Consider the following 25,731-nt stretch of genomic DNA (forward strand, 5'->3'; position numbering starts at 1 on the left):
TTAGCATTTTCTTTTTTTTTCATTTGTTTCTTACTTTTTCAATTCTTTGTACTTTTAAACTCTTTAGGATAGATTTTATCCTGCTTTAGAATTTTAACTTAAACTTAATTAATATTTTTATTTTCATTTTTTTTTATATAATTATATTATTTAACACTATTTTTGTAGTTTTTATTAAAAGTGTCGATTTTTTTTCCGACACTTGCAAGCGAACCGTGTCTAAAAAAAAGGTCAAGACACTCCTTTGACCGTGTCGGAGTGTCTGCAAATATTTGGATCGGAGTGTCAGATACTCCGACACCTTGTCGGACACGACACCGACACCCGTGTCTGAGTAACATAGGTTATATATATGCTGTTTGGTTCTTCTGAAAGATAGTAATGTCCTTTCTACTGTTGCAGACTGTTTCTTTTTTGACGTACCTGCTGAAGAGTTTTGCTGATTATATTAGGCCACATGAGGAGAGCATTTGTAAAAGTATTGTGAACTTGCTTGTGACCTGTTCTGACTCCGTTTCGATTCGGAAGGTGTGTTCTAAATTTTTCACTGACGTTCATTATTCAATTATGTGTCTCCCTTTTTTCTCTTTTCATGTTGATTGAATTCTCTACTGATATAAATGCAGGAATTATTGGTGGCCCTAAAACATGTTCTTGGAACAGATTTTAAGAGGGGTTTGTTTCCCTTGATTGACACATTGTTGGAAGAGAGGTATTTTTTGAACTAAGTTTTTGTGGTTTTCCAATCTAACACAATTGGAAGATTCGCTGACATCATATTATGATAATGAAGGTGTTGTGCACTCATGTTAGTCATGCTTTTCACTTCAGCTCAAAGTCCCCTGCTCAACTTTATTTACCTTAAACATAATAATACTTGGACATCCCAGATTGTAAAAGCATAAGAATTCCTTGCTCTGGTAGAGGTAAAGCACGTGACAATGTTGTCACGTGCTGACTATATTGTCACGTGCTGACTATTTTGCTTAGTCCTTTGGCCTAGTCATGCACCGTGCGCAACTCTCCAAGCCGCAATGCTTGGTCGATACTTCCCCAACGATGGCACAACTCCTAGTGCCTAAGTTTGCCTCGCAGCACAACCCCTTAGTGCTAGAGATAACAATGATACCAGCACACTTCCCTCGGTGCCTAGCTAGCTGTTTACGTCACCCCTTGGTCGTAGGAAGATGAGCCTTAAGTCTAGAATATTCACACTCTAGAATATTCTATATAATTCCTACAAGGAAATCCCTACCAGTTTCTAGAACGTTCCCACCTCCAAGAAAACTTCCTATACGAGGAGGTACCTAAACCCTTCCAGATACTTACACACATATACAAGAGTGTTCTAGAATTTTCCTATCTAGAACCTTCAAGCCCCACCCATGCTAGAATGCACAAGAACACCATAGAGCATTCCTGGGCCCATCCGCTATTGTTCTACTGCTTCATTGGCCCAAAACTGGTGGGACCCCCAAGTTTCAGCCCAAATGGATATCGTTTGGCCCACCAAATGGCCCATGCGACCGTGGGAGAGACGACCCGTGACAACATGGATAATTTCTAGAGAGAAACCCTAACCTAAGTTGTATGTTCCAGGTCCTTAAGTTTCCAACTAATACTTTTGCTGTCTATTTCATATTTTTGCATAAGAAGGATATAATTTGCGGTCAACAACCCCCCCCACCCCCCCCCCCCCCAAAAAAAAAGAGCCTTGGTTGGAAAGGTGGATATGCTTGGGTTTAGTGTGCTTGATCATTGAATCAAATTAAACGGCAACTCTCTTGTGATTTTCACATCTCTCAGCGTGTGATTAAGACATAGGACTTCATCATTGAATCAAATTAGAGACCTGTGATTAAAAATGTTTCTTTTATTTATTTATTGACCCTAGGAGAGACTTGTATGTTAGAGTTAATCCCAAACTCGATGTTTACTTTTATTTGTTCACAAATCACATTATGCTTGATAATAAATACCCTTGATAATACCATTATTTTAATATAGCAATCTATGCTTCTGTACCGAGATATTCTTTTTAAATATAGTTATCCTGTTAAAGTCTAACTGTATGTATAGTTATGAATTGTCATGGTTATGACTCTTCAACTATTTCAAAATGACAGTTGACTTAGCTTATGTACAGTTGTAACATTACTACTGCGACGTGAGATTATTGTTTAGGTCTTTTTCCTGTTTTAATGGTTTTTTTGTGTTGTGTGTTTTTGCTTTTAGGGTTCTTGTTGGGACTGGACGGGCATGCTACGAGACATTGAGGCCACTGGCTTATAGCTTACTAGCAGAGATTGTTCATCACGTTCGATCAGATCTCTCCCTGCAACAGGTCTTTGCTTTATGCAGTATTGTCTTATTTTTCAAATGAGCTGTAAAATATTTATTGTTCGCTATGTGTTTGTTCCTGTGTTTACTATAATTGAAGTTGCTGTTTCTTTTTGCTGCTGCAAGGGAAGTTGCTTGTTGCATGTATTTAAATGGAATAAATTCTTTGCAGTGTTTGAAGTCTTGTATATGCAGTTGCTGTTTTGTAATCTGTTGGCAGGTTTGTGATTGTTGCTAGTTTAGTTTCCACAAACTGACACTTTTCATGTCTTCCCTACATCAATATCGTTTTACAACTGAATTGACAGTAGAGCGCTGTACCAGAGGTTATAAAGGGTGATTTGGATGAATTGGGTGACTGTGCTAACTACTTAATTTCTTGTTCACGGGGCTTTTATAGTTGTATGTTCAAGGTGCTTCAAAACCAGTAATTGGCAGGCTTAAAAAGTCAAATGCAATTTTACCTGATGGGCCTAGAATAAAAGATTGCTTTTGCAACAGCAGGATCTACTTTAGGAAGGTATGGACATGACTGTTGCACGGGCTGCTGCCCCGATTGGTCCCCTTTCCTCTATAACCTTTTAGGATATTTCGTAAAAGGAATTTAAGTGAGTATTTAAAACTTTTAGGCTTGGAAGGTTTAATCTCATATTGTTAATAGTGCTAAATGACTAGTTTCCAATAGTTTTCCCCTTCAATTGACTCCAAAGGTTACTGTAAATTGTCATGAACAAAAGAAGTAACTTTTTAGTGGTTTAGAGAGAATTGAATGCGTGTTGGGCTATGGGGCTGCCATCGAAGAAGCTTTACGGTGATCATTGTTTATAGTTGTTCGCATAAGCATCTTAATACCTTTAAGGAGACACCCTCCAGGACAGAATAAAATGAATACTATAATACTATATGTTGAAATGTCTAACTTAGAAGGCAATTGTGCTGCATTGTCAATAATAACGGAGGTGTAAGTTTTCCACTCTCCCTCCTTGAAAGGTAGCTATGCCTCTTGTATTTACAGTGACTGCATTGTGTTTTATTTTCCGAGCTATAATTTTGTTTAAACCTTTTTGGTTTAGTACTTCTTATGTTTTTATGAAAAATTGATGAAGTCAACTCACTCACCCTCTCCAGTCTCCACAAATACACACTAACACAATTGGAGAACTATAATTTCACATGTCTTGGCTGTTGATATTTGTGTGGCTTTCCATTGCAGCTGTCACGTATCATTTACTTGTTCTCAAGCAACATGCATGACGCCTCACTAACATTGAGTATTCACACCACATGTGCTCGCCTGATGCTGAATCTGGTGTGTGCTATCTTAATTTAAGGGCATTGGGGTAGCTCAGTAGCTATTCAATATTTTTTTGATCTTCATTCTCTGACACGTGGTTTGCCACTTGTTATCATCAAGTTTTGTTTTCTTATGTTCATTCTCTTGGATTTTCAGGTTGAACCAATTTATGAAAAAGGGGCTGATCAAACTTCAATGGATGAAGCACGGATTTTGCTGGTTTGTATTTGTAAATTTGTTGATTCTAATGTCTTTGTTCTTAATAATTTTGGTTAGGACACTTTTTTGATTTCTTTGACATACTTGCCTTTCCCCTTTGTTTTAGTTCTTTAGATTGAAATCTATCAGCAACTTTTGATTTCCCTGTGTTACGCTGGTTTATTTTTGTAGCTTTCTTATGGTCATCTTGTATTATTGATATGACATATGCTGTGTTGGAATTAGTGAAAATTTATATCTTATTGTTTTTACAAGTTTTCTCTAGCCCTGAGGGATTTATCACGTGGTTTTTTCAGGTCCAGATATTGGATTCTTTTGTTGGGAAGTTTAGTACCTTTAAGCACACAATTCCCCAGGTAAATATTGTTGTTTACTATTGACTATTGAGTACAAGTGTAATTTGCAAATATACTGTGGCTTATCGTAATGTTGTTACATAGTGTGCCTGTCTGCTGTATGTTAGATGTTTAATTTGGGTTAGACTTGTTTATGTCACTGACTTCATTGTTATAGTAATGAGCAGATTGTCCTAGCTACTAAATCTCTTAAGTTTTTTTTTTCCACAAGTGGTGCATTTGTTATAAGATCTGGTCATCTAGCAATCATTTAATTGCCAATTGGAGACTATACTTGTGATGAATTCGCGATATGCCTCCTTTTAGTTTATTAATCTTCTGGCCTTGTTGAAGTTTCATAACTTATATTCATATTTTTGGTCACTTCAAATTTCTCAATGTCAGCTTCTTAAATTTTTTGTTTTTGATGTTCTTGGGTTTTAGCTTCTTGAGGAGGGTGAGGAAGGAAAAGATCGAGCTTCATTGAGGTCAAAGCTGGAGCTTCCAGTTCAGGTTTTTCTCTTTTCAACTTTTCTCTGAATTTTCTTTTATGCTGCTTCTTTACGTAAAAAAGAATTCCTAATTTGATTTGTAAACAAGGTTGTTTGACTAATTTATTGGAAGACATGACTCCAACACTGTTACTTATTCTAATATGAATCACATGGCGCTCAATTGAAACTTGAAGTGTAACTTGCTCCACTAAGGGGTCATCGATTGAAAGAACATTTAGTGGGTAATTGCTCATTTCTAAGGTTTGGCTCATTAATAATCTTTACTCCCCTAACAAGACATTTAAAGGCTCAATGTCTCAATCGTTATCTTCAAGAGCTTACAAATAAGCACCACCATCCATAGGGGTGAAACTGGCGGCGACCACCATAGAATTAGTGGTTTTGGATGTTAGTGATATCAACATGCACGAAATCCGAATCTAATGTCAGTGGTAGAAATTGTTTTCCCAAATTCCTCAAACAATTTTGTAGATCTACAAAACTCAATTTGAATGATAGAACAAGGGAGAATCGTAAGTGATGATGGAGGTTGTAGATTGACAAATCCAATTTATAATTTAGTGATGTGCCTAAACAAGTGCCTATGATGATCATTAGTCGACGACAGCGACAAATTGGTGTTGAGGATGGATGTTAACATGGCTTCGACAAACGGGTGTTGATGACAGTGGCGACAAGCTGGCGTTGATGACGGCGGTGGAAAGCTGGTGGCAATGACGGTGGTGGCAAACTGGTAGAGATAGTTGTTGTGGACAAGTTAGATGATGCTGGAGAGAGAAAATGACTGATATGAGAGAGAGGATGAATTATTATTATCCTGGAGAGTATTACCCTGGGGGGCTAGGGTAATTATTTCCCCCCCTATATAAGGGGAATAAATTACTCCATGGTTTTTCTCCCACAATAACATTAAAAATCCCAGAATAATTACTCCTTTAATCAAATCTCCTCCTTTTACTCTCATTCCAGGCGACCCCTAAACAGTAATGGAAATATTGGAAGTTTAAAAAAAGACTCCCTCTGTTTTTTCTCAAGTGATACACTTTGACCTGTTCAAGAATACTCCCTCATTTTTTTAAGTGTTACACTTTGACCGGCTCATAGTTTCAGGAGGTTGAGTAGAATTTGTTAAAATAATATGTAAGTGGGTTAATCCTTTATTAATATGAAATTGATAGTGAGTGAATTATTTAATGTGAAAAAGATGTGAGTATGTGTGAGGACCACGAGTGAGAGAGAGATAAATATAACTGGGAGTGAGACCATGAGAGGAGAGAGATATAATTAAACAGTGTAGAAAGTTTCCAATTATGGAAGTGAAACACTTAAAAAAATGGCTGATTGAGGGAAGTGTAATATTTGAAAAAACAGAGTTATATTACATTAATTCGGGAATTTCCAGAATGAAAAAAAAACTTGTCCTGGTAGGGAGCGAGTTTGTTTGTGAAAAAGAAATTTCTGAGCTTTACCATGGCTGAGACATTGTGTATTTAATGGCATATTATCATCTTTATTGCTTTTGACCTGAAATAATAATCTCATTTTGTGTATAATGTTATGGTGCTGATCTGTAATCTTAGGTTGTTGTAGAACTTCAGAGATGCTGCAGAAACCAGATGGAAATATTTATTTTTGTAGCACCTATATATCTAAATTAGAACACTGTCCATTTAGTGTATTTTCCCATGAAACAAGAAATTGCCGCTATGCTCTTGTTACTTTTCATGCTGGTACATCGTGCAGGTCTTTTGAATATAGTGTCTGTACAATTTACTATCGGTTAGGTCATGGGCGCATGGCTGTGCAGTATGTACAGTTTTAATTCAGAGACATTACTAGCAGCAAGATGCATGCCGAGGGCCTTTCTTTACTGCATGCCCTGAACGAAATATGTACTTGAAACATTGAACCTCAACATGTCATACAAATCTGAGAGTTGGTATTTAGGCATGTAGACTTGAGATTTTAGGGGGCCTGTTTCTTAGTCTCATCGGAGGCTTACCTTCATTTTTGTGTGTGTATAGAACACAGTCCCTAGAAGTTGTTACTTGTTACTGCTGTGTATACACATACCAAGCATAAGTTTGTCATTCTATTTCTAATTATCAGTTTTTTTGGGTGGTTCAGGAGGTTTGATTTGGAAGTTTAAGTGAACTAGGATTAAGGATTAGGAATTATTTTCAATGATCATCCTTTATGACGAGGCAGGAGTTTCTATGGGAGGAGTCTTTGCTTTCCTGTTTACTTGTATATGAAGTACTTTTGTCCTTCATGCTAAAGTCCTTTTCTATATCTCAACATTTTCTGCAGATTGATGCATGTTATGGCTTAACATAATTACTACTACCTCCGTTTCTATATGATTTAACATTTATTATTTGCACAAATAATAAGACAAAGGGGAGAGAGTGTTGGTGTGGTGATTGGTTGTAAGAAAAAGGTGGATAAAGTAAGAGAGAGAAAGTGTATAAAGGTGGGTGGGCGCAATGTATAAAAAGGCTCAAGGCGCAACAAGGCGATTTGGAGTTCCTGCGCCTCGGTGCGCCTCATTGAAGTGAGGCGCCCTAATAAAAAGTGAAAAAAAAGTGAAAAAATGGTGTCTCTTGGTAGGTGCGCCTTTTTTGCGCCTTTTTGCGCCTCAAAGTGCGCTTTTTTGCGCCTTGGTGCGCCTTTTTGCGCCTTAGGTGCGCCTCATTGAAGTCGCCTCGCCTAGACAATAAAAGGCGCTGGCTCCAATCGCCTTGCGCCTCAGAGCCTAGGTGCGCCTTTTTATACACTGGGTGGGCGTAAAAAAAAGGTGGGTAAAGTAAGAGAGGGAGTGGAAAAGTGTAAATGTTTTGGGGTAATATGATAAAGGGGCATGGCAAAAGTAAAATAAAGCAAGCTTTTAACTGCTTTTAGAAAAGGACCGAGATGAAATTTTATCATTTAGAAACGGTGGTAATAGTAATGTAAAACAAGCTCAGAATTGGATTTTATGGGATGGACTTTCATACTTGAAATTAAAGCGTAGTACTGCTGATTTTATAACTTGACTATAGTTGTTGACTATGATGCCCGGGTACGCCCGGGAAGTACCGTTTCCCGTACCGGGTACGGTTACGGGACGGGTACGCCCAGGAAACGTCCCCATGCCGAATCCAAAATCTGGGTACGCGGGTTGAATTTGGGTACGGATGGGTACGCGGGTGAGGACGGGTGGGTACGTTTTTGGGAAAGAAACCACGTTCCCAAACAACTATTAGTGAAGTTTTAACCCAAATTCAAATTTTAGGGTTTAATTTTCCAAATTCCTCTTTCTCTCTCACCTTTCTTCGAAGCATTACTCACCGACGATCGCGGCCCGCCGGTTGTGTCCCTCGCCGGTCTTCTTCCTTGCGAACTGGACCGTCGAATGTGACGAACCCGACGCTAGATCCGAATTTATCTTATATTTAGTAATGCTTTAGTTTTTTGGTTCTATGTCAAGTTGAAAATTGAAGCTGGTTAATGGTGGTGGCGTTGAAGAAGACGAACTGTCATATTGAAGATGAGATGAAGGCATTTTTTGGGTCTTTATAGTACAGCTGTTATACACTTATAGTGGTAGACCGGTAGCTTCCAGTAGTAGACCGGCTGGACCCATCCCCCTTTATTAACTTTTTAGTATTTTCATTTTTCTTTTATTTATTATATTGTATACATCTGGCTGTTTTTTAAGGGTATTTATTATTGGTTGATAAATGTGGAATCTTACCCAATACTCCCTCTGTCCCGGAATACTTGACCTGTTTTCCTTATCGGACCGTCCCTTAATACTTGACCTGTTTCTAAAAATGGAAAGAATATTATATTATTTCTCACTCCACCCCTATTAACCCACCTACCCCCTACTCCATACAAAAAATAATTAAAAATTCAATCCCTACTCTCCCCCAACCCCACCTCTTAACCCACCTCCCACTAACTACATTAAAATAATACCCCACTATCAACTACTACCTATTAAATTAAATAAGTCAATTCAAGTCCCTTAAACTCTGTGCCGGTCAAACCGGGTCGAGTATTCCGGGACGGAGGGAGTACATCTTACCTACGATGACATCATACAAGATAGATTTACAATTATACAATCAGAATGTGTTATTTATTTATTTTTTATTTCTTTATGGTTTTAATTTTCACTGCTTCTGATTTTTTTTTTTTTGCCGAATCCATGCCGTACCCGTTTTTTGTAATTTTGATTTTGCCGTTTTCCGTCTCGGTACTCGTCCCCTTACCCGTTTCCGTGCAACCTAGGTTGTTGCTTGTGGTCATTAAAAATTATCCTTCCTATCCGTGGTCCTTCAAAGTTTAAATATACTTCTTCCGTTCTTTTTTATTCGCAACGTTGATCACTTACACACATGCCAATGCACAACGTTGAACATTAATATCTTTAATTCTCTTTAAATAAAAATTCTAAAAAGTTGATATTTTGAAAAAACACATTGAGACGAATCCAACAAGATTCCATATGACTATGTTTTATATTACATACAAGGACAAATTGCTTTTACCACATAAAAAAATCGAAAAATTGTTTTTTACCACCTTAAAAAACTAAAATTTGTATTTTACCACCTAAAAAAATAAATTAAAACTGGTTTTTTACCACCTAAAAATGGAAAAAGTAGATGAAACCGTTATGTGGAGGGTCAATATAATGGTAGTATATCTAATATTTTCTCTTCTTCTACGATTTCATGTATTTAACTCCATTCTCTTCTCTTTCTTCATTTTTTTTTATGAATTCACATGATTTTTTTCTCTCGTTAATCCACAAAATTAACAAAATTCAATGAAAATGAAGAGAGGAGGGTGAAGGAGTTAAAGAAAATCGCAGAGGAAGTGTATACAATTGGAGGGAAATTGAATTAGTAAGCCCCACATAACGATTTCAATTTTTTTTTTTTTTTTTCCGTTTTCAGGTGGTAAAAAACAAGTTTTAATTTATTTTTAGGTGGTAAAATTCAAGTTTTAGTTTTTTGGTGGTAAAAAACAATTTTTGGATTTTTTTAGGTGGTAAAAAACAATGTCTTACATATAAATCACCAACAATAGTCAAAGTAGAATATGTGAATAGTGTAAAAAGTCCAAACGTTGCTAGTATTAAAAACCGGAGGAAGTACTATTTTGTCTTAGCTTTTAGGGGCGTTTGTTGTTTTGGTAACCTTTTCTTCATTGGAGGACTATAGAATGAATTTGAGAGAGGACAACCCCCCAGAAAGGAAAATGTGGTTTGAAAGTGATAAAAAGCGGGGGGGAGGGGGGGGGGGTTTGGAGAGGAAAGAAAACTGAATCACATTTATAAAGCTTAGGTCTCCATTTGATTTCTTATAATTGCGTACCTAGGAGCTTAGGACTTCCATTAGATGTGCCTTATCTGAATTTCAGAAAGAGAACCCTCAATTGAAGGTAACAAATCTGTATACTCGTGTTTCACCTGGGAAATATACAATAAAAATCTTCGTACTTTTCATGTATTCTATACCTTAGTATTCCTTGGTTTGAAGTACTAACAGCATCCTAGACCGGGAATCATGAAGAAATCTTCTCTGTTAGGGAAACCCCTTGGGTTGACATGATGTTAGTATGTTACTTATAAAATCTACTTTTTGCGGCTTTTTACGCATTGAATTATTGAAGCATCTCTGACCTCCCTCTTGTTATTGTTACAAGCTAAAATTCTGTTTCATCTAGTCACTTGATCATATTTGTAGCTGCTAAGCTATGAGTCTGGGTTAACCTACTTTAGGTCCTTGATTCTCGTACAATGCTGCTAGACAACGAGTTAAATGTTTTAACCATATTTCATTATTTATGTTGTGGGATAGAGTCATATAGTCGCTCACATTGACCAATAGGGTCCGAGGTTTTGAGTATTTTTAGAATTGATTTATAAGTTGAGCTGCCTTTGAATATTCTCAGAGAGGGGGTTCGTTCTTCCTCTGACTAGACTTTTTAATTTGTTTGTAGGCTGTTTTAAACTTACAAGTGCCAACTGAACATTCCAAGGAAGTCAATGATTGCCGACATCTGGTCAAGACTTTAATTATGGGTAGTCCTTCTTTTTCACTGTTGTCAGGGATATTGTCAATCGATTCCCGAATTGCTCTAAGAAACGCTCTTTTCTGTGTGTGCAGGAATGAAGACTATTTTTTGGACAATAACTCATGTTCATACTCCACATACACAGGTGTTCTGATTTCTTGAAAACCATGTTAAGTTGTGTAATCTAATACCTTCTAATCTTGTTTTCTGAAATTCATTTTCAGGCTTCAGCTTCTCATGGGGCACATCAACAGATGATGCCAAATGGGTTGCCTGCATTCAAAGGCTTGAGAGAAGATGAGGTATTAATATGAAGTTTCGAGTTAATGTGCTGGTTGAGAATTTGAGATCGAGTTGGTCTGACCTTTTGTTTTCTCTTCTTTTTGTTGGTAGGTGTGGAGAGCCTGTGGTATTCTGAAAAGTGGTGTACATTGCTTAGTCATTTTTAAGGATACTGATGATGAGAAGGATATGCTTGGGCACTTCTCCCAAACTTTGGCTATTTTGGAACCTCGAGATCTGATGGATATGTTCTCACTGTGTTTACCAGAGCTCTTTGAATGCATGGCTTCTAACAATCAGCTGGTTCTTATATTTTCAACGATGCTGCAAGCAGCCAAGGTTTTCCGTCCATTTTCAGATGTTCTGATCAATTTCCTTGTTAGCAGTAAGCTTGATGTTTTGAAACTACCAGATTCTCCATCTGCAAAATTAGTCTTGCACCTCTTTCATTTATTGTTTGGAGCTGTTGCAAAGTTCCCATCAGATTCAGAGCGTATACTGCTGCCTCTTATGCCTGTTATTGTTGAGGTGTGCATAAAAAATACCACTGAAGTTGAGAAACCTATAGGCTATCTTCAACTGCTTCGAACAACGTTTCGTGCACTTGCTGGCGGAAAATTTGAACTTATATTGCGAGACTTGATGCCCCTGCTACAGCCTTGTCTGAATATGTTACTTGCCATGCTTGAGGGACCAGCTGGTGAGGACATGAGGGAACTTCTATTGGAATTGTGCTTAACTTTACCTGCACGTTTAAGTTCTTTGTTGCCATTTCTTCCCCGTCTTATGAAGCCACTGGTTTTATGCTTGAAAGCGAGTGATGAACTTGTTAGTTTGGGGCTGAGGACTCTAGAATTCTGGATAGATAGTTTGAATCCCGACTTTCTTGAGCCAAGTATGGCAAATGTTATGTCGGAGGTAATCTTAGCCTTGTGGTCTCATTTAAGACCCGCACCTTATCCTTGGGGTGGAAAATGTTTACAACTTCTTGGTCAGTTAGGTGGACGTAATAGGCGCTTTTTGAAAGAGCCACTTGCACTGGAATGCAAGGAAAACCCAGAGCATGGGATTCGTGTGATTCTAACATTTGAGCCTGGAACCCCATTCTTGGTGCCTTTGGATCGGTGTATAAACCTTGCTATAGCTACTGTTATGCAAAAAAATGGACACGTTGAACTGTTCTATAGAAAGCAGGCCTTAAAGTTTCTTCATGTGTGCCTATCAGCTCAGCTGAATTTGCCAGGAAACATTTCTGATGAAGGCTTTACACTGGACAAACTATCAAAAATTTTATCATCATCTGGGGACTTGTCTTTGCGAAGGTGCGAGTCTACGGATATCAAGGTTAGTTTTCTTCGTTAATGCTTTGCTTACGAACATCTCATATTTGGAAGATTAGCTCAGTGTTAGAGAATACACTTTTTTTTTTGCTCAACTTTGGTATTTTATGAGCATTCTTTCTCTCTGGCTCTTTGTAGGACTCTTTTGCCTGCATTCTATTCAGTTCTACCTATTTTGAAAGGTTGTTCAGTTGTCTCTCTATCTTCCTCTTCATCCTGTGATTGCTTTTGTTAAACAATTTTTTTTTTTCTAAATGAAAATTTTGAAAGGTTGTTCCGCTTTGATATGCTGCTTTAAATTTTTGAGGCATGAGGAGTTGGAATTTCCCGAGTTCTACCCCCACCCACCAATAATGAGGTTCAATGTTAAAACATTATGTTCTTCACTCCCATTGATGTTCTTGTCAGGTGTATGCAGAGTTCTTTTTGTTATTTTTAGTGTGTGTTTGTGTTTTTTTTTCTTCTTGGGGGGGGGGGGGGGGGGGGGGGAGTTCTCTATGGGTAGGATATAGAGTTCTGATTTTTGTATTAGTTCTAAAAGTTCTAACAAGTGAAGGTTTTATTTCAGGCAGAGTTTGGTGTAAAGACAAAGACTCAGCTTCTGGCTGAGAAGTCTGTTTTCAAAAGTCTTTTAATGACTGTCATCTCATCCAATGCCGAACAAGACCTTTTTGACTCAAAGGATGATTTTGTAGTTAATATCTGTCGGCATTTTGCTCTGATGTTTCATGTTGATCATTCCTCCACTAATGCTTCTACAACATCAACAGTTGGGGGTCCTATGCTTTCATCTAATACAAACATAGGTTCCAGGCCAAAAAGCAGTACAGGCTCGAATCTTAGAGAGCTGGATCCCTTAATATTTTTAGATGCCTTGGTGGATGTGTTAGCAGATGAAAATAGGCTTCAAGCAAGGGCTGCTCTAAATGCGTTAAACTCATTTTCTGAATCCCTCCTATTCCTGGCTCGATCAAAGCACAATGGCGTGCTAATGTCAAGGGGAGGTCCTGCAACACCTATGATTGTCTCTAGCCCATCGATGAATCCTGTTTATTCTCCACCTCCAAGTGTCCGTGTCCCTATCTTTGAGCAACTTTTGCCTCGTCTGTTGCACTTGTGCTATGGAGTTACATGGCAAGCTCAAATGGGAGGCGTTGCTGGACTTGGTGCTCTGGTTGGGAAGGTCACTGTTGAGACTCTCTGTCAGTTTCAAGTTAAAATAGTACGAGGACTGATTTATGTCTTGAAAAGGCTTCCTATATATGCAAATAAGGAACAGGAAGAAACAAGTCAGGTGTTAATGCAGGTGCTTCGTGTGGTGAACAACGTTGATGAGGCAAATAGTGAATCCCGGAGGCAGAGCTTCCATGGTGTTGTTGAGTATCTTGCATCAGAGCTGTTTAATGCAAATGCATCAGTAAATGTGAGGAAAACTGTGCAGTCATGTTTAGCCTTGCTTGCTAGCCGGACAGGTAATGAGGTATCTGAATTGCTTGAGCCTTTGTATCAACCTCTATTTCAACCCCTCATCATGCGCCCTCTGCGTTCAAAGACAGTTGATCAACAGGTAAACACGGCTTGTCTATTTTATGTTGGAGATGGTTTTTCTTATTTTCCATGTTATGACCCCACCCCTTCTTGTTGCATGCAGGTGGGAACAGTTACTGCATTAAATTTCTGTTTGGCTTTAAGGCCACCTCTCCTGAAATTGACCCAAGAACTCGTTAATTTTCTTCAAGAGGCTTTGCATATTGCTGAGGCTGATGAAACTGTGTGGGTTGTGAAGTTTATGAATCCCAAAGTCGCAACATCTTTGAATAAGCTTCGCACAGCTTGCATTGAGTTACTTTGCACTGCAATGGCCTGGGCAGATTTCAAGACGGCAAATCATGCTGAGCTGCGTTCAAAGATCATATCTATGTTCTTCAAGTCCCTGACATGTCGTACACCAGAAATTGTTGCTGTTGCGAAAGAAGGCCTAAGACAGGTAGTCCTTATTCTTTAATCCTGGCCTAAGGCAGGTTGTCAATCCACTTGTGTCACTTAAGCATTGTGATACTGAATTCTGGAGTGTTTCTAACATTGAGAGCATTGAAATATTGTTCTTTCCTATATTCTGTACAGGGCATGATGCATGATAAATTGCGAGGGTCTTGCTCTCTGAAGTCTGACCGTTCTAAATATTTTGGATCATGAAACAGATGGGGATTTGTATTTTTGTTATTTGTGCGCCATAACTGTTCCATGCTGACATTACATTATTTAGGATTCTGCAATTTTGGTTTGGTTTTTTAAGAATTTTGTGAGGTTTTCTTTATCTACCCATGGAATGTACTCAGTTTTGGGGTCAACGTGGATAGTACCATTACCTGCCTCCCACTGTCATTGCCAAAAAATCGTGTTAAAAAATATTGCCTAGCAGCTATATGGTCATAAAATTTTGTGTCTGTCTAGTAATGGTTTTTCTTCATTTTATACTTTCTCTGCTCCAAAATGTATGCATAAGTTGACTATCAACTAACATGCCTAAGATTGAACCATCAATGTTGCATTGGTAATGTTAATGACTTGTGCAGAAACCATGCAAACATTTTGGGACGCTTTAAAATGAATAATAGGAAATAGTACACCCCTGTTTCTATGAATATTAAGGAAGTATTTCATTTTTGTATATGAATGGAAGTAAAATCCATTGAATTAATCTGTGTCCGTATAATATTATTCTAAGATATTATAACAGCCGAACGCATTTTGTTTTTTTTTTTTTTTTTTGTATCAAGATTACGGAAAAGAATGTTCTTTTGTCTGTTTTAATTAAAATTTGTTTCTCTAATCCAATATCGAAATACCTTAGTGCCATTCTTCCTCAATTGCTAGACATGGGTGTAGGAGTCTCTTTAGATGCATTGTATGTGTATGTACACTGTGTGTAGATTTTACCTCTTCCTCATTTCTTAATTCTTATTCCATTATTTAGGTTATTCAGCAGCAGAGGATGCCTAAAGAACTTTTGCAGACCAGCCTCAGACCCATCTTAGTCAACTTGGCTTATACCAAAAATCTTAGTATGCCTTTGCTGCAAGGTCTTGCCCGTTTGCTCGAACTTCTATCTACCTGGTTCAATGTTACCCTGGGTGGTAAATTGTTGGAGCACCTGAAGAAGTGGTTGGAACCTGAAAAACTTGCACAGAGCCAGAAATCTTGGAAGGCTGGTGAAGAACCAAAAATTGCTGCAGGTGAATAGAAGTTTATTGAATGTAAATTACATTATCATTGGCTTGCGCATTGATTAAGGTTTACTTACTGTGTTACAGCAATTATCGAGCTGTTTCACCTTCTCCCCAGCGCTGCAGGAAAGTTCCTTGACGATCTTGTCACTTTAACTATTGACTTGGAAGGGGTTCTCCCACCTGGGCAATTCTACAGTAAGATAAATAGTCCATACCGCCTTCCGCTTACAAAGTTTTTAAATCGCTACCCAACAGCTTCTGTTGAATACTTCCTCGCTAGATTGAGTCAGCCAAGATATTTTAGACGGTAAGTTTAAGATGCTGAGTTTCCTTATGCTGGACATCTTGTTTGCTATGTATCATGAATAATTAATCATTCCTGGTTTTTGTGTACATAGGTTTATGTATATAATAAAGTCTGATGCTGGACAGCCTTTGAGAGAGGAACTTGCAAAGTCCCCTCAGAAAATAATAGCGAGTGCCTTTCCTAAATTTCTTCCAAAAACAGAGCTATCAACTGTTCAAGGATCTGCTGCTACACCTACCACTCAGTTGGGAAATGAAGCCCTTAGCGCTCCTCTTCCTGAAAGCTCTGGCGTACCTTCTACTAGCACTGGAGGATCATCAGATGCATTCTTTCAAGGACTTGCTTTGATCAAAACTCTCGTAAAATTGATGCCTTCTTGGTTGCAGAGCAACCGTAATTTGTTTGATGCTCTTGTACTCGTTTGGAAGTCACCTGATAGAGTGACCCGTTTGAATAAGGAGCAGGAGCTAAACCTAGTTCAGGTAAGTTCTTTTGTAATGTAAAGGTGTGTGATTTTGGTATATATGTGGTTTTCTTATGTTTGAAATATTTTGTACCTTCTTGGCTCCATTTTTCTTCCACGTGAGAATTAAAGAAGAAGGCTCTATTTTATTATGGCAGTGGCTGTCTCCATGGAGCTGCTTTCACCAGTCCTGCTCCCTTGATCATGAATTCTAAAGCCATGTGGAATCTTATTAGATTCGCATTGATGTATATTTTTAGAATATCTACGTTTTATGATTTTTACGTGTATAGAACTGGAGGTATTTCTGTTTAAGTTGTGTTCTGGAGACCTTGAAAAGTCAAATGGAGCAATCTTTAAGGGACGGAGAGAGTACTCATTAGTCATTATGTATAACTGAAATTTACCTTTACTGAATCTGCTTAGTTAGGATTTGGGAGCATCTGTCTCATGCTGAGAACCTGATATAGCTAGTTCTGTTTTGGGATTCTTTGGTTATTATTAGCTTTAATTGATTTGTTTTGGCAACATCTCCGAGTGCATGTGGCTGGAGTACAATGATAATTTTTTACAAGTGTGCCTTGATGTTGAAGTAGTTTTTGTACGTATCCAAAGGGAAGGAAATTTATTCTGGGACAAGGACAGATGTCTTTTGGCGACTGATTTGCTTTGATTTATTTTGTAATAACGTTAATAAGGTTTTCTGGAACTCGTATGCAGGTCAAAGAAAGCAAATGGCTTGTAAAATGCTTTCTGAATTATCTGCGGCATGAAAAAACTGAAGTGAACGTGATATTTGATATTCTTTCCATATTCTTATACCACTCACGCATTGATTATACATTTCTGAAGGAATTTTATATAATTGAGGTGAGTTTCTCCAGAAATTGTGTCTCTGGTATTACGAAGTTATGTATCCTCCTCCTTTATCCTGGAATAGAAATACAATTTTAGATCCTCCTACTTCTTTTTTCATTTGTTCGTATGGAATAGACAAACTGATATCTTATTTCCTGTTATCTTTTTTAACCTATGCCGATCTTTCAAATTCTCATCCAGGTTGCAGAGGGCTATCCTCCTAACTTGAAAAAAAACCTTCTGTTGCACTTTTTAGACATTTTCCAGTCAAAGCAACTGAGTCATGAACATGTGGTGGTGATTATGCAAATGCTTATTTTGCCAATGTTAGCTCATGGCTTCCAGAGTGGTCAAAGCTGGGAGGTTGTTGACCCGGGTATCATTAAAACAATCGTCGATAAACTTCTTGATCCTCCTGAAGAGGTGATAATCTGATACTGGCTGGTTCCTGTTATTTGATGTTGTTTCAATTGTACTGATCCATCATTATGTTATATGATTTTGTGATATTATATTAAGAATAAATGCTATTTCCTTCCACTAGATAAATATTTTATGTTCCCTTCTTGTACAGATTTCTGCCGAGTATGATGAACCATTACGAATAGAACTGTTGCAGATCGCAACACTGCTTCTGAAATATCTTCAGGGCGACCTTGTCCAGCATAGAAAAGAGCTTATTAAATTTGGCTGGAATCATCTTAAACGTGAAGATAGTGCCAGTAAGCAGTGGGCATTTGTCAATGTTTGCCATTTCTTAGAAGCATATCAGGCCCCAGAGAAAATCATACTCCAGGTACTTCAAAGGGATAATAATCTTTCTGGTGCTTCGATACTTCTGTCCCAATATCACTTCAGTATTGTGTTATTCTCAGCCAAAATCCAGTGTCTTGTAACAAGTTCATCTTTAATTCAGAACCCCGGACTTGTGTATTGATCTATTGTTCTTAAATGTCATATTTCTTATATTTGATATCAGGTATTTGTTGCTCTTCTGAGAACTTGCCAACCGGAGCATAAGATGTTGGTGAAGCAAGCACTGGATATATTGATGCCAGCATTACCACGAAGATTACCTCCTGGAGATAATCGTATGCCTATTTGGATACGTTATACTAAGAAAATCCTTGTTGAAGAAGGCCACTCAATTCCAAATTTGATTCACATTTTCCAGCTCATTGTTCGTCATTCAGATCTTTTCTATGCCTGTAGAGCACAGTTTGTACCTCAAATGGTAAACTCTCTTAGTCGGTTAGGCCTGCCGTACACTACAACTGCAGAAAATCGGCGTCTTGCTATTGAACTTGCTGGGTTGGTTGTGGGTTGGGAAAGGCAGAGGCAAAGTGAAATGAAAGCTGTTGCCGGGACTGATACACCGACCCAAAATTCTGATGTACTAAGTTCAGGTACTGCTGGTGTAGATTCTAAACGTTCAACAGAGGGATCAACAATTTCTGAGGATCCAAGTAAGCGCGTAAAGATTGAACCTGGAATCCAATCCTTCCCTGTTACATCTCCTCCAGGTGCTGCTTCTATACCAAACATTGGAACCCCTGGATCTGCCACTCAGGCAGATGAGGAGTTCAAGCCAAATGCTGCAATGGAAGAAATGATAATTAATTTTCTCATAAGGGTAAACCCTCTTATAACTACTCCCTACTTGGTTTTTCTATTGTTTTGAAACTGAAATGAAATTCTTTATTCTTGTCACTGACAATTTATGGACTGCCATGGGTATCTCGTCATGCTTGCTACTGCCTTTGTTCTGCTCTCTTATCCTATTTTTAGTAGTCATATTGACTCTATAGTTCAGGCTTTGACTCCTTTGCATTTGTCATTATGACTAAACAAATTTTTTGTGGTGATACCCAATGCTGAATATGACACTAGGTTTTTCATTGTAACATGAATTAGGCCCTGTAGAGATGAGATGAGATGAGATGAGATGAGATGAGATGAGCTTAGCTTAGCTTAGCTTAGCTTAGCTTAACTTAACTTAATAATAAATAATATATAATATATAATAAATAATAAATAATAAATAATGATTAATAAATAATAAATTAATAATAATAAATGATAACTAATTAAATATTAATAATTAGTAATCTTTAGTTAATTACAAAATAATAATAAAAAATGTTAATTAATAACTAAAGAATACTACGTAATTAATAATTAATAATTAATAATAATAAGTAATATATTATTATTATTATTATTATTATTATTATTATTATTATTATTATTATTATTATTATTATTATTATTATTATTATTATTAAGTTGAATTGAATTTAGTTAAACTTAACTTAACTTAACTTAACTTAACTGAATTGAATGCTCCTGAACTGAACTGCGAAATAAGTCCTGAAACTGAAATTAAGCCAAAAAGAACAGGGCCTTAGTTATCAGAATTTGCATAAAGTCAAAATTAACATATGCTCCGTAAAAAGGATTGGGGGATTAAAAATTTTGTCATCTTATTTTGGGGGTGGCTCAAAAAATTTCCCACTTTTAAAAAGAAAGAATCAGAATTTAAAGGACAAATTTGCATTATGGTGTGAAAGGATCAGGAAAAAGATATGTGAATGCATTAAATTTTTCATTTTTTCGGAACCTTTAACCATCTAGAATATGATACTTTACCAATGATGGTAATTTTAAGTTTGATGTTCCTCTATAAATTTTATCATAGTTGGTGTCTTTTGGTAGGATATACTTTACACACCTTTCCTCTGATGTGGGAATTTGAATTGGTGTTAAATATGTCGTGAAATCTCCTTCCTTAGATGTGAAATCCTTACCAAGTGTGTTTTTACTTGATAAACCAGGTGGCCTTGGTGATAGAGCCCAAAGACAAGGAAGCAAGTTTGATGTATAAACAGGCTCTAGATCTACTCTCACAAGCTTTGGAAGTGTGGCCACATGCTAATGTGAAATTTAATTATCTTGAGAAACTTCTCAGCAGTATTCAGCCTTCTCAATCAAAAGATCCATCCACTGCCCTTGCTCAGGGCTTGGATGTCATGAACAAAGTATTGGAAAAGCAGGCACACTTGTTTATAAAAAATAACATCAGCCAGATATCTCAAGTAGGATAATCATTACACACTACTTTTCCTTGTTGGTTCTTTGCAATTTTCAGTCTTGTTATTCATATATTGTTTCAATTTACTGCAGATTCTAGAACCATGTTTCAAATATAAGATGTTAGATGCCGGAAGTTCATTGTGCTCCTTGTTGAAGATTGTGTTTCTCACATTTCCCTTGGATTCTGCCAGTACTCCATCTGAAGTGAAGATTTTGTACCAAAAAGTTCAAGATTTGATAGAGAAACAAATTGCAGCTGTCACCGCTCCTCAAATATCAGGAGATGATACAGGGGCCGACTCTATCAGCTTTGTGCTTTTGGTCATTAAGACTTTAATGGAGGTACAAAAAAACCTAGCTGATCCCTCCCTATTGGTCCGAGTTCTTCAGCGTCTGGCACGTGATTTTGGATCACTGGCGGGTACTCAAGCAAGACAGGTATCTTCTCTTCTCTAATGCCGTCTCTCCTCTGTAACCACCTTTCATCTGTTTCATTTTGTTTGTACTTTTGATGTCTTATTGATTGTTTTTCCATACTTTGGCATTCATGCTGGTGATTTTTTTGTTTAATTCAGGGTCAAAGACTGGATCCAGATTCAGTCACCTCATCTCGTCATGGTGCTGATGTCGGAGCTGTCATCTCTAATATTAAATTGGTCTTGAAACTTATTGGTGAAAGAGTCATGCTTGTGCCTGAGTACAAGAGATCTATTACACAAATTCTGAATTCCCTGCTCTCAGAAAAGGTTACCGATGCCAGTGTACTGCTATGTATATTAGATATGATAAAAGGGTGGATCGAGGATGAGTTCAATAAACCAACTGCAACTGGAACGATGACTACTTTTCTTAATCCCAAAGAGATAGTCTCTTTTCTTCAGAAGCTTTCACAAGTTGATAAACAGAATTTCACCCCAAGTCAACTTGATGAATGGGACAAGAAGTACCTGGAGGTTCTTTATGGAATATGTGCCGATTCAAACAGGTATTGAAAACTATTTTCAACAGGTAATGGGAACATCAACTTATTAACAATTTCATCCTTTGCAGATATCCTCTTCCTTTGCGTCAAGAAGTATTTCAGAAAGTGGAAAGGCAGTTCATGCTTGGTTTGAGGGCAAAGGATCCTGAAACTAGAAAGAAGTATTTTTTGCTTTATCATGAATCTCTTGGAAAAACATTATTTGCTAGGCTGCAATACATCATTCAAATTCAGGACTGGGATGCTCTAAGTGATGTCTTTTGGCTTAAACAAGGCCTTGATCTTCTTCTGGCCTTGTTGGTTGAGGATCAGTCTATTACACTTGCTCCTAACACCGCAAGATTGCAGCCTCTTGTTACATCAAATAATAGTCCTGATCCTTCTGCGATGCAGCAGCAGGTTGCTGATTTTTCCGAAGTTTCAGATACGGTTCCATTGACTATTGAAGGGCTTGTTAACAAGCATGCTCATTTTCTGAATAAGATGAGCAGACTGCAGGTGGTCTCTCTCTCTCTCTCTCTCTCTCTCTCTCTCTCTCTCTCTCTCTCTCTCTCTCTTTCTCTCTCTCTCTCTCAGCCTATGCCTAATTACAGGTAAACCTGAGTTTGGAATCTTAAACTTTGGAATATCCTGTTTTGCTACTATGTGCACCGATAATGCTGTACTCGTGCTGGTCTTTTTATTTGGTGTCTGCGGCTCTGCGGCTGGATTCATTTTGTCAGAACAGAAGGCGAATTTTCCATTTAGCCATTCATTGTTTTATGTTCATTCGACTCCCCTGCCTTTCTTACACTCGATCCCTGGCCCTCGCTGTATGGATTGCCTGAGCCCCTTTTTCCTTCGCAATTGAGGTCAACCAATTTGTGCATGGCTCCTTTTTTGCAATTTCCTCTCCCTCCTTATTAGCCCTCTGCGGCTCTGCCCCTCCATTACAGGGATTGAGGCCTCAACTATCATCTGGGTTGGCAAGACCTGTAAAGGCTTAACAACTCTGGTCTCTGGGTGACAGCCTACCAGCTGACCTCCCTTTTCTCAGTTTTTGTTTTCTTCGTCTCTAGTTTTCCATCTATTATTCTCTGTCTCTTTGGTTCGAGTTTTGCTTCCTCGAGCTACCGGTGACAGGCCTTCAATCCTCCCTTTCTTACAAGACCAGTAAAAAGCTTTTGCCTTCTGCTCTGAATTTGTAATTGATTTAGATATAGTGCTTCTACTCACAGTTGCTGGCTGAATCTACATTTCTCTTTTCTGCTGTTTTTCGTTGCAAATTAGTGGTTGCCACAAACTGGGCTAGTGGAAAAAGTGAGGAGGGTAAATCGAGTGCGTGATAGAGTACGTAGCATTTACTTAGTTTCTCATTAATGTATTGAAAAAATGTATGAGAAAAGCTTAATTAGTTTCCACATAGACTAGACCTGGAGATGTCTAGAGGGCATACTAATGCGCTAAACAGTCGAGCACCGTAAGAAAAGATGCATCTGAGAGACTTGCATGTACATTTTCTCAAACGATTCAGTGTAGAGACCTTAAATACTAATTTTAGTTTTCGTTTACGGAAGAGAGTGGGAACTGGTGTTACCTAATACCCGCAACGGGTACGCGAAAGCAATTCGCTACCTAATTATACTAAATTAGCCCAAAAGTGTTATGCGGTACAAGTACGCGCCCAATATGCGTGTTCCCGAGACGCAATTCTCTGGGGGGAACTGGTGTATTAGGCAACACTTTGAGAAGCATAAAATCACCATTGTAAATAGTAAAAGGCCCTAAATAACAACAACAGTAACAATAACCAGAATAGCAGTAACGGCAGTAGCATTGACATTAATAGTAGTGGTTGCAGTTTCAGAAAACAATGCGAAGGTCAAGATTATAATTGAAAAAGTTGCAATGTTTTTTTAAAACAAGTAATCAAAATAAATTTTCTATGTTCTATTTTTTCATTTTCATTCAGTTCTATTTGAATTTGTTTAGAAAATTTTAGTTCTATTTTTTTGTCCTTAATTTCTTCTATTCTAACTTGTTATATTCTAGTCAATCAAAGTGGTTTAATTGTTGTTCATATTGAAATGAATCGAGATTGATAAGGAGTTGGTCAATGATACTCGAGCATGTACTTGTTTTGAATGCTTTTTTATTTCTATCGGGATTTATGGATTAGTCTCGAGTCAAAATTTAGTTCGCGCTCTTATGTGTGTTGAACTTATATTGAATGCAGTTAATCTAAATTTTGTAACATATTCTGATTTTTTTGATAGTCGCCAATTAAAGGGAAACATTTTCTCCATTTTTGTTATAGCCATTGCAACAGCTGAAGCAACTATTGGACCGGCTATTGTTTCTTCAATTTATCGTAACAGAATTCCATTCGTATCAATCAATCGAATTTATTGAATAAATAGTTATAGTATTTTTTATTTTTGTTATAGTAAATTCGATTCTAAAATTTGAAATTTTAATATTCATCAATTCAAATTATATTACTAGATCTTGCACCTCAAGATATACTTTCGAAAATGTAATTAATCAAAGTATTTTGGACCTCTTTTCCATTTCTCCCCCCGAAATAGACTGATTCCCAAAATAATGGGAAATCATTGATTCGTCTGGTAGTTAAATATGTATTTCATTTACTTTACTAGAGACCCAATGTCACATTCAGTTAAGATTTATGATAAATGTATAGGATGTACTCAATGTCTTCGAGCTTGCCCCACAGATGTAGCTATATCTATTGCTCTTCATCACACCCTGCTTGGTATTTTCAGTTATTCTGTGTCCCTGAAGCAAAATATGCAAGCAAATCTGTCTATGAAACAGAGTTTGTTGCCTGCTTCGTAAACCTCGATATCTTGTTATTTAAGCTGTTGGAACAGTATTAAATTAAAATCCGTTTCCTATTGCAGGTGGCTGATCTTCTTGTTCCATTGAAAGAGCTTGCTCACACAGATGCAAATGTTGCATATCATTTGTGGGTATTGGTATTTCCTATTGTCTGGGTAAGCTTAAACAAAGAAGAGCAGGTTTTACTGGCTAAGCCTATGATTTCTCTCTTATCAAAGGATTGTCACAAGAAACAACAGACACATCGACCAAATGTTGTGCAAGCTCTTTTGGAAGGACTTCAGCTTAGTCATCCACAGCCTCGGATGCCTAGTGAACTCATCAAATATATTGGAAAGACTTACAATGCATGGCATATTGCATTGTCCCTGCTAGAAAGTCATGTCATGTTGTTCATGCATGATACCAAGTGCTCTGAGTGTCTTGCTGAGCTATATCGCCTGCTAAATGAAGAGGACATGAGGTGTGGGTTATGGAAGAAGCGGTCTGTTACAGCAGAAACTAGAGCGGGGCTTTCCCTTGTGCAACATGGCTACTGGGAGCGTGCTCAAAGCCTGTTCTATCAGGCTATGGTTAAGGCAACTCAAGGTACCTATAACAATACTGTTCCTAAGGCTGAGATGTGTCTATGGGAGGAGCAATGGCTTTATTGTGCTGGCCAACTTAGTCAATGGGAGGCCCTGGCAGATTTTGGCAAGTCCATTGAAAATTATGACATTTTACTCGATAGTCTATGGAAAGTTCCTGATTGGGCTTATATGAAGGATCATGTTATCCCTAAAGCTCAAGTAGAAGAAACTCCAAAGCTCAGAGTAATTCAGGCATACTTTGCACTTCATGACAGAAATATTAACGGTGTCGGAGATACTGAAAATATTGTTGGGAAAGGTGTTGACCTTGCCTTAGAACAGTGGTGGCAGTTGCCTGAAATGTCTGTGCATGCTAGGATACCTCTTCTGCAGCAATTTCAGCAGCTAGTTGAAGTCCAGGAATCTGCTAGAATTCTTGTCGATATTGCAAATGGAAACAAGCATGCTGGGAACTCTGGTGTTGGTGGACATGGGGGACTTTATGCAGATCTAAAGGATATTCTCGAGACTTGGAGATTGAGGACACCAAATGAATGGGATAACATGACAGTTTGGTATGATTTGTTGCAATGGAGAAATGAAATCTACAATGCTGTCATAGATGCTTTTAAAGATTTTGGCTCAACTAATCCTCAACTTCATCACCTTGGTTACCGGGACAAAGCATGGAATGTCAATAAGCTTGCTCATATTTCACGCAAACAGGGTATTTATGATGTGTGTGTCACCATACTTGAAAAAATGTATGGTCACTCTACTATGGAGGTGCAGGTATGTGACATAATCTTGGCTTTTGAATGCATTGTGATCAATGTTGACAGTGACCTTCATAGTTGAATTTCTAATCTCTACTGGATTCTCTTTGCTCCACCTCATTTTACTCTAATATTATGACCTACTATTCTTTCCGCCTATTATTGTTCACAACAAAAAGGGAGGTTTTCTGAAAAAAACATTTTTGTCTCTATTT

General features: G+C 37.7%; 1 protein-coding gene across 1 annotated transcript in view; it reads left to right on the forward strand.

Annotated features, from left to right (window-relative positions):
- LOC110803898 (transcription-associated protein 1) overlaps positions 1-25,731 on the forward strand; it is a 33,846-nt gene that overhangs the window by 3,554 nt on the left and 4,561 nt on the right. Inside the window, exons 3-27 of the mRNA XM_022009437.2 lie at positions 403-528; positions 627-712; positions 2,236-2,344; positions 3,554-3,649; positions 3,791-3,853; positions 4,150-4,209; positions 4,633-4,701; positions 10,701-10,782; positions 10,868-10,920; positions 11,000-11,077; positions 11,169-12,401; positions 12,966-13,964; positions 14,049-14,384; positions 15,375-15,633; positions 15,712-15,934; positions 16,026-16,416; positions 17,118-17,267; positions 17,457-17,678; positions 17,830-18,051; positions 18,235-18,888; positions 20,090-20,350; positions 20,439-20,786; positions 20,924-21,333; positions 21,399-21,828; positions 24,234-25,532. Of these exons, the coding sequence (XP_021865129.2) occupies positions 403-528; positions 627-712; positions 2,236-2,344; positions 3,554-3,649; positions 3,791-3,853; positions 4,150-4,209; positions 4,633-4,701; positions 10,701-10,782; positions 10,868-10,920; positions 11,000-11,077; positions 11,169-12,401; positions 12,966-13,964; positions 14,049-14,384; positions 15,375-15,633; positions 15,712-15,934; positions 16,026-16,416; positions 17,118-17,267; positions 17,457-17,678; positions 17,830-18,051; positions 18,235-18,888; positions 20,090-20,350; positions 20,439-20,786; positions 20,924-21,333; positions 21,399-21,828; positions 24,234-25,532 (8,259 nt within the window). The remainder of the gene's footprint in view (positions 1-402; positions 529-626; positions 713-2,235; positions 2,345-3,553; positions 3,650-3,790; positions 3,854-4,149; positions 4,210-4,632; positions 4,702-10,700; positions 10,783-10,867; positions 10,921-10,999; positions 11,078-11,168; positions 12,402-12,965; positions 13,965-14,048; positions 14,385-15,374; positions 15,634-15,711; positions 15,935-16,025; positions 16,417-17,117; positions 17,268-17,456; positions 17,679-17,829; positions 18,052-18,234; positions 18,889-20,089; positions 20,351-20,438; positions 20,787-20,923; positions 21,334-21,398; positions 21,829-24,233; positions 25,533-25,731) is intronic.

This window comes from Spinacia oleracea, chromosome 3 (assembly GCF_020520425.1).
Source record: "Spinacia oleracea cultivar Varoflay chromosome 3, BTI_SOV_V1, whole genome shotgun sequence".
NCBI lineage: Eukaryota > Viridiplantae > Streptophyta > Magnoliopsida > Caryophyllales > Amaranthaceae > Spinacia > Spinacia oleracea.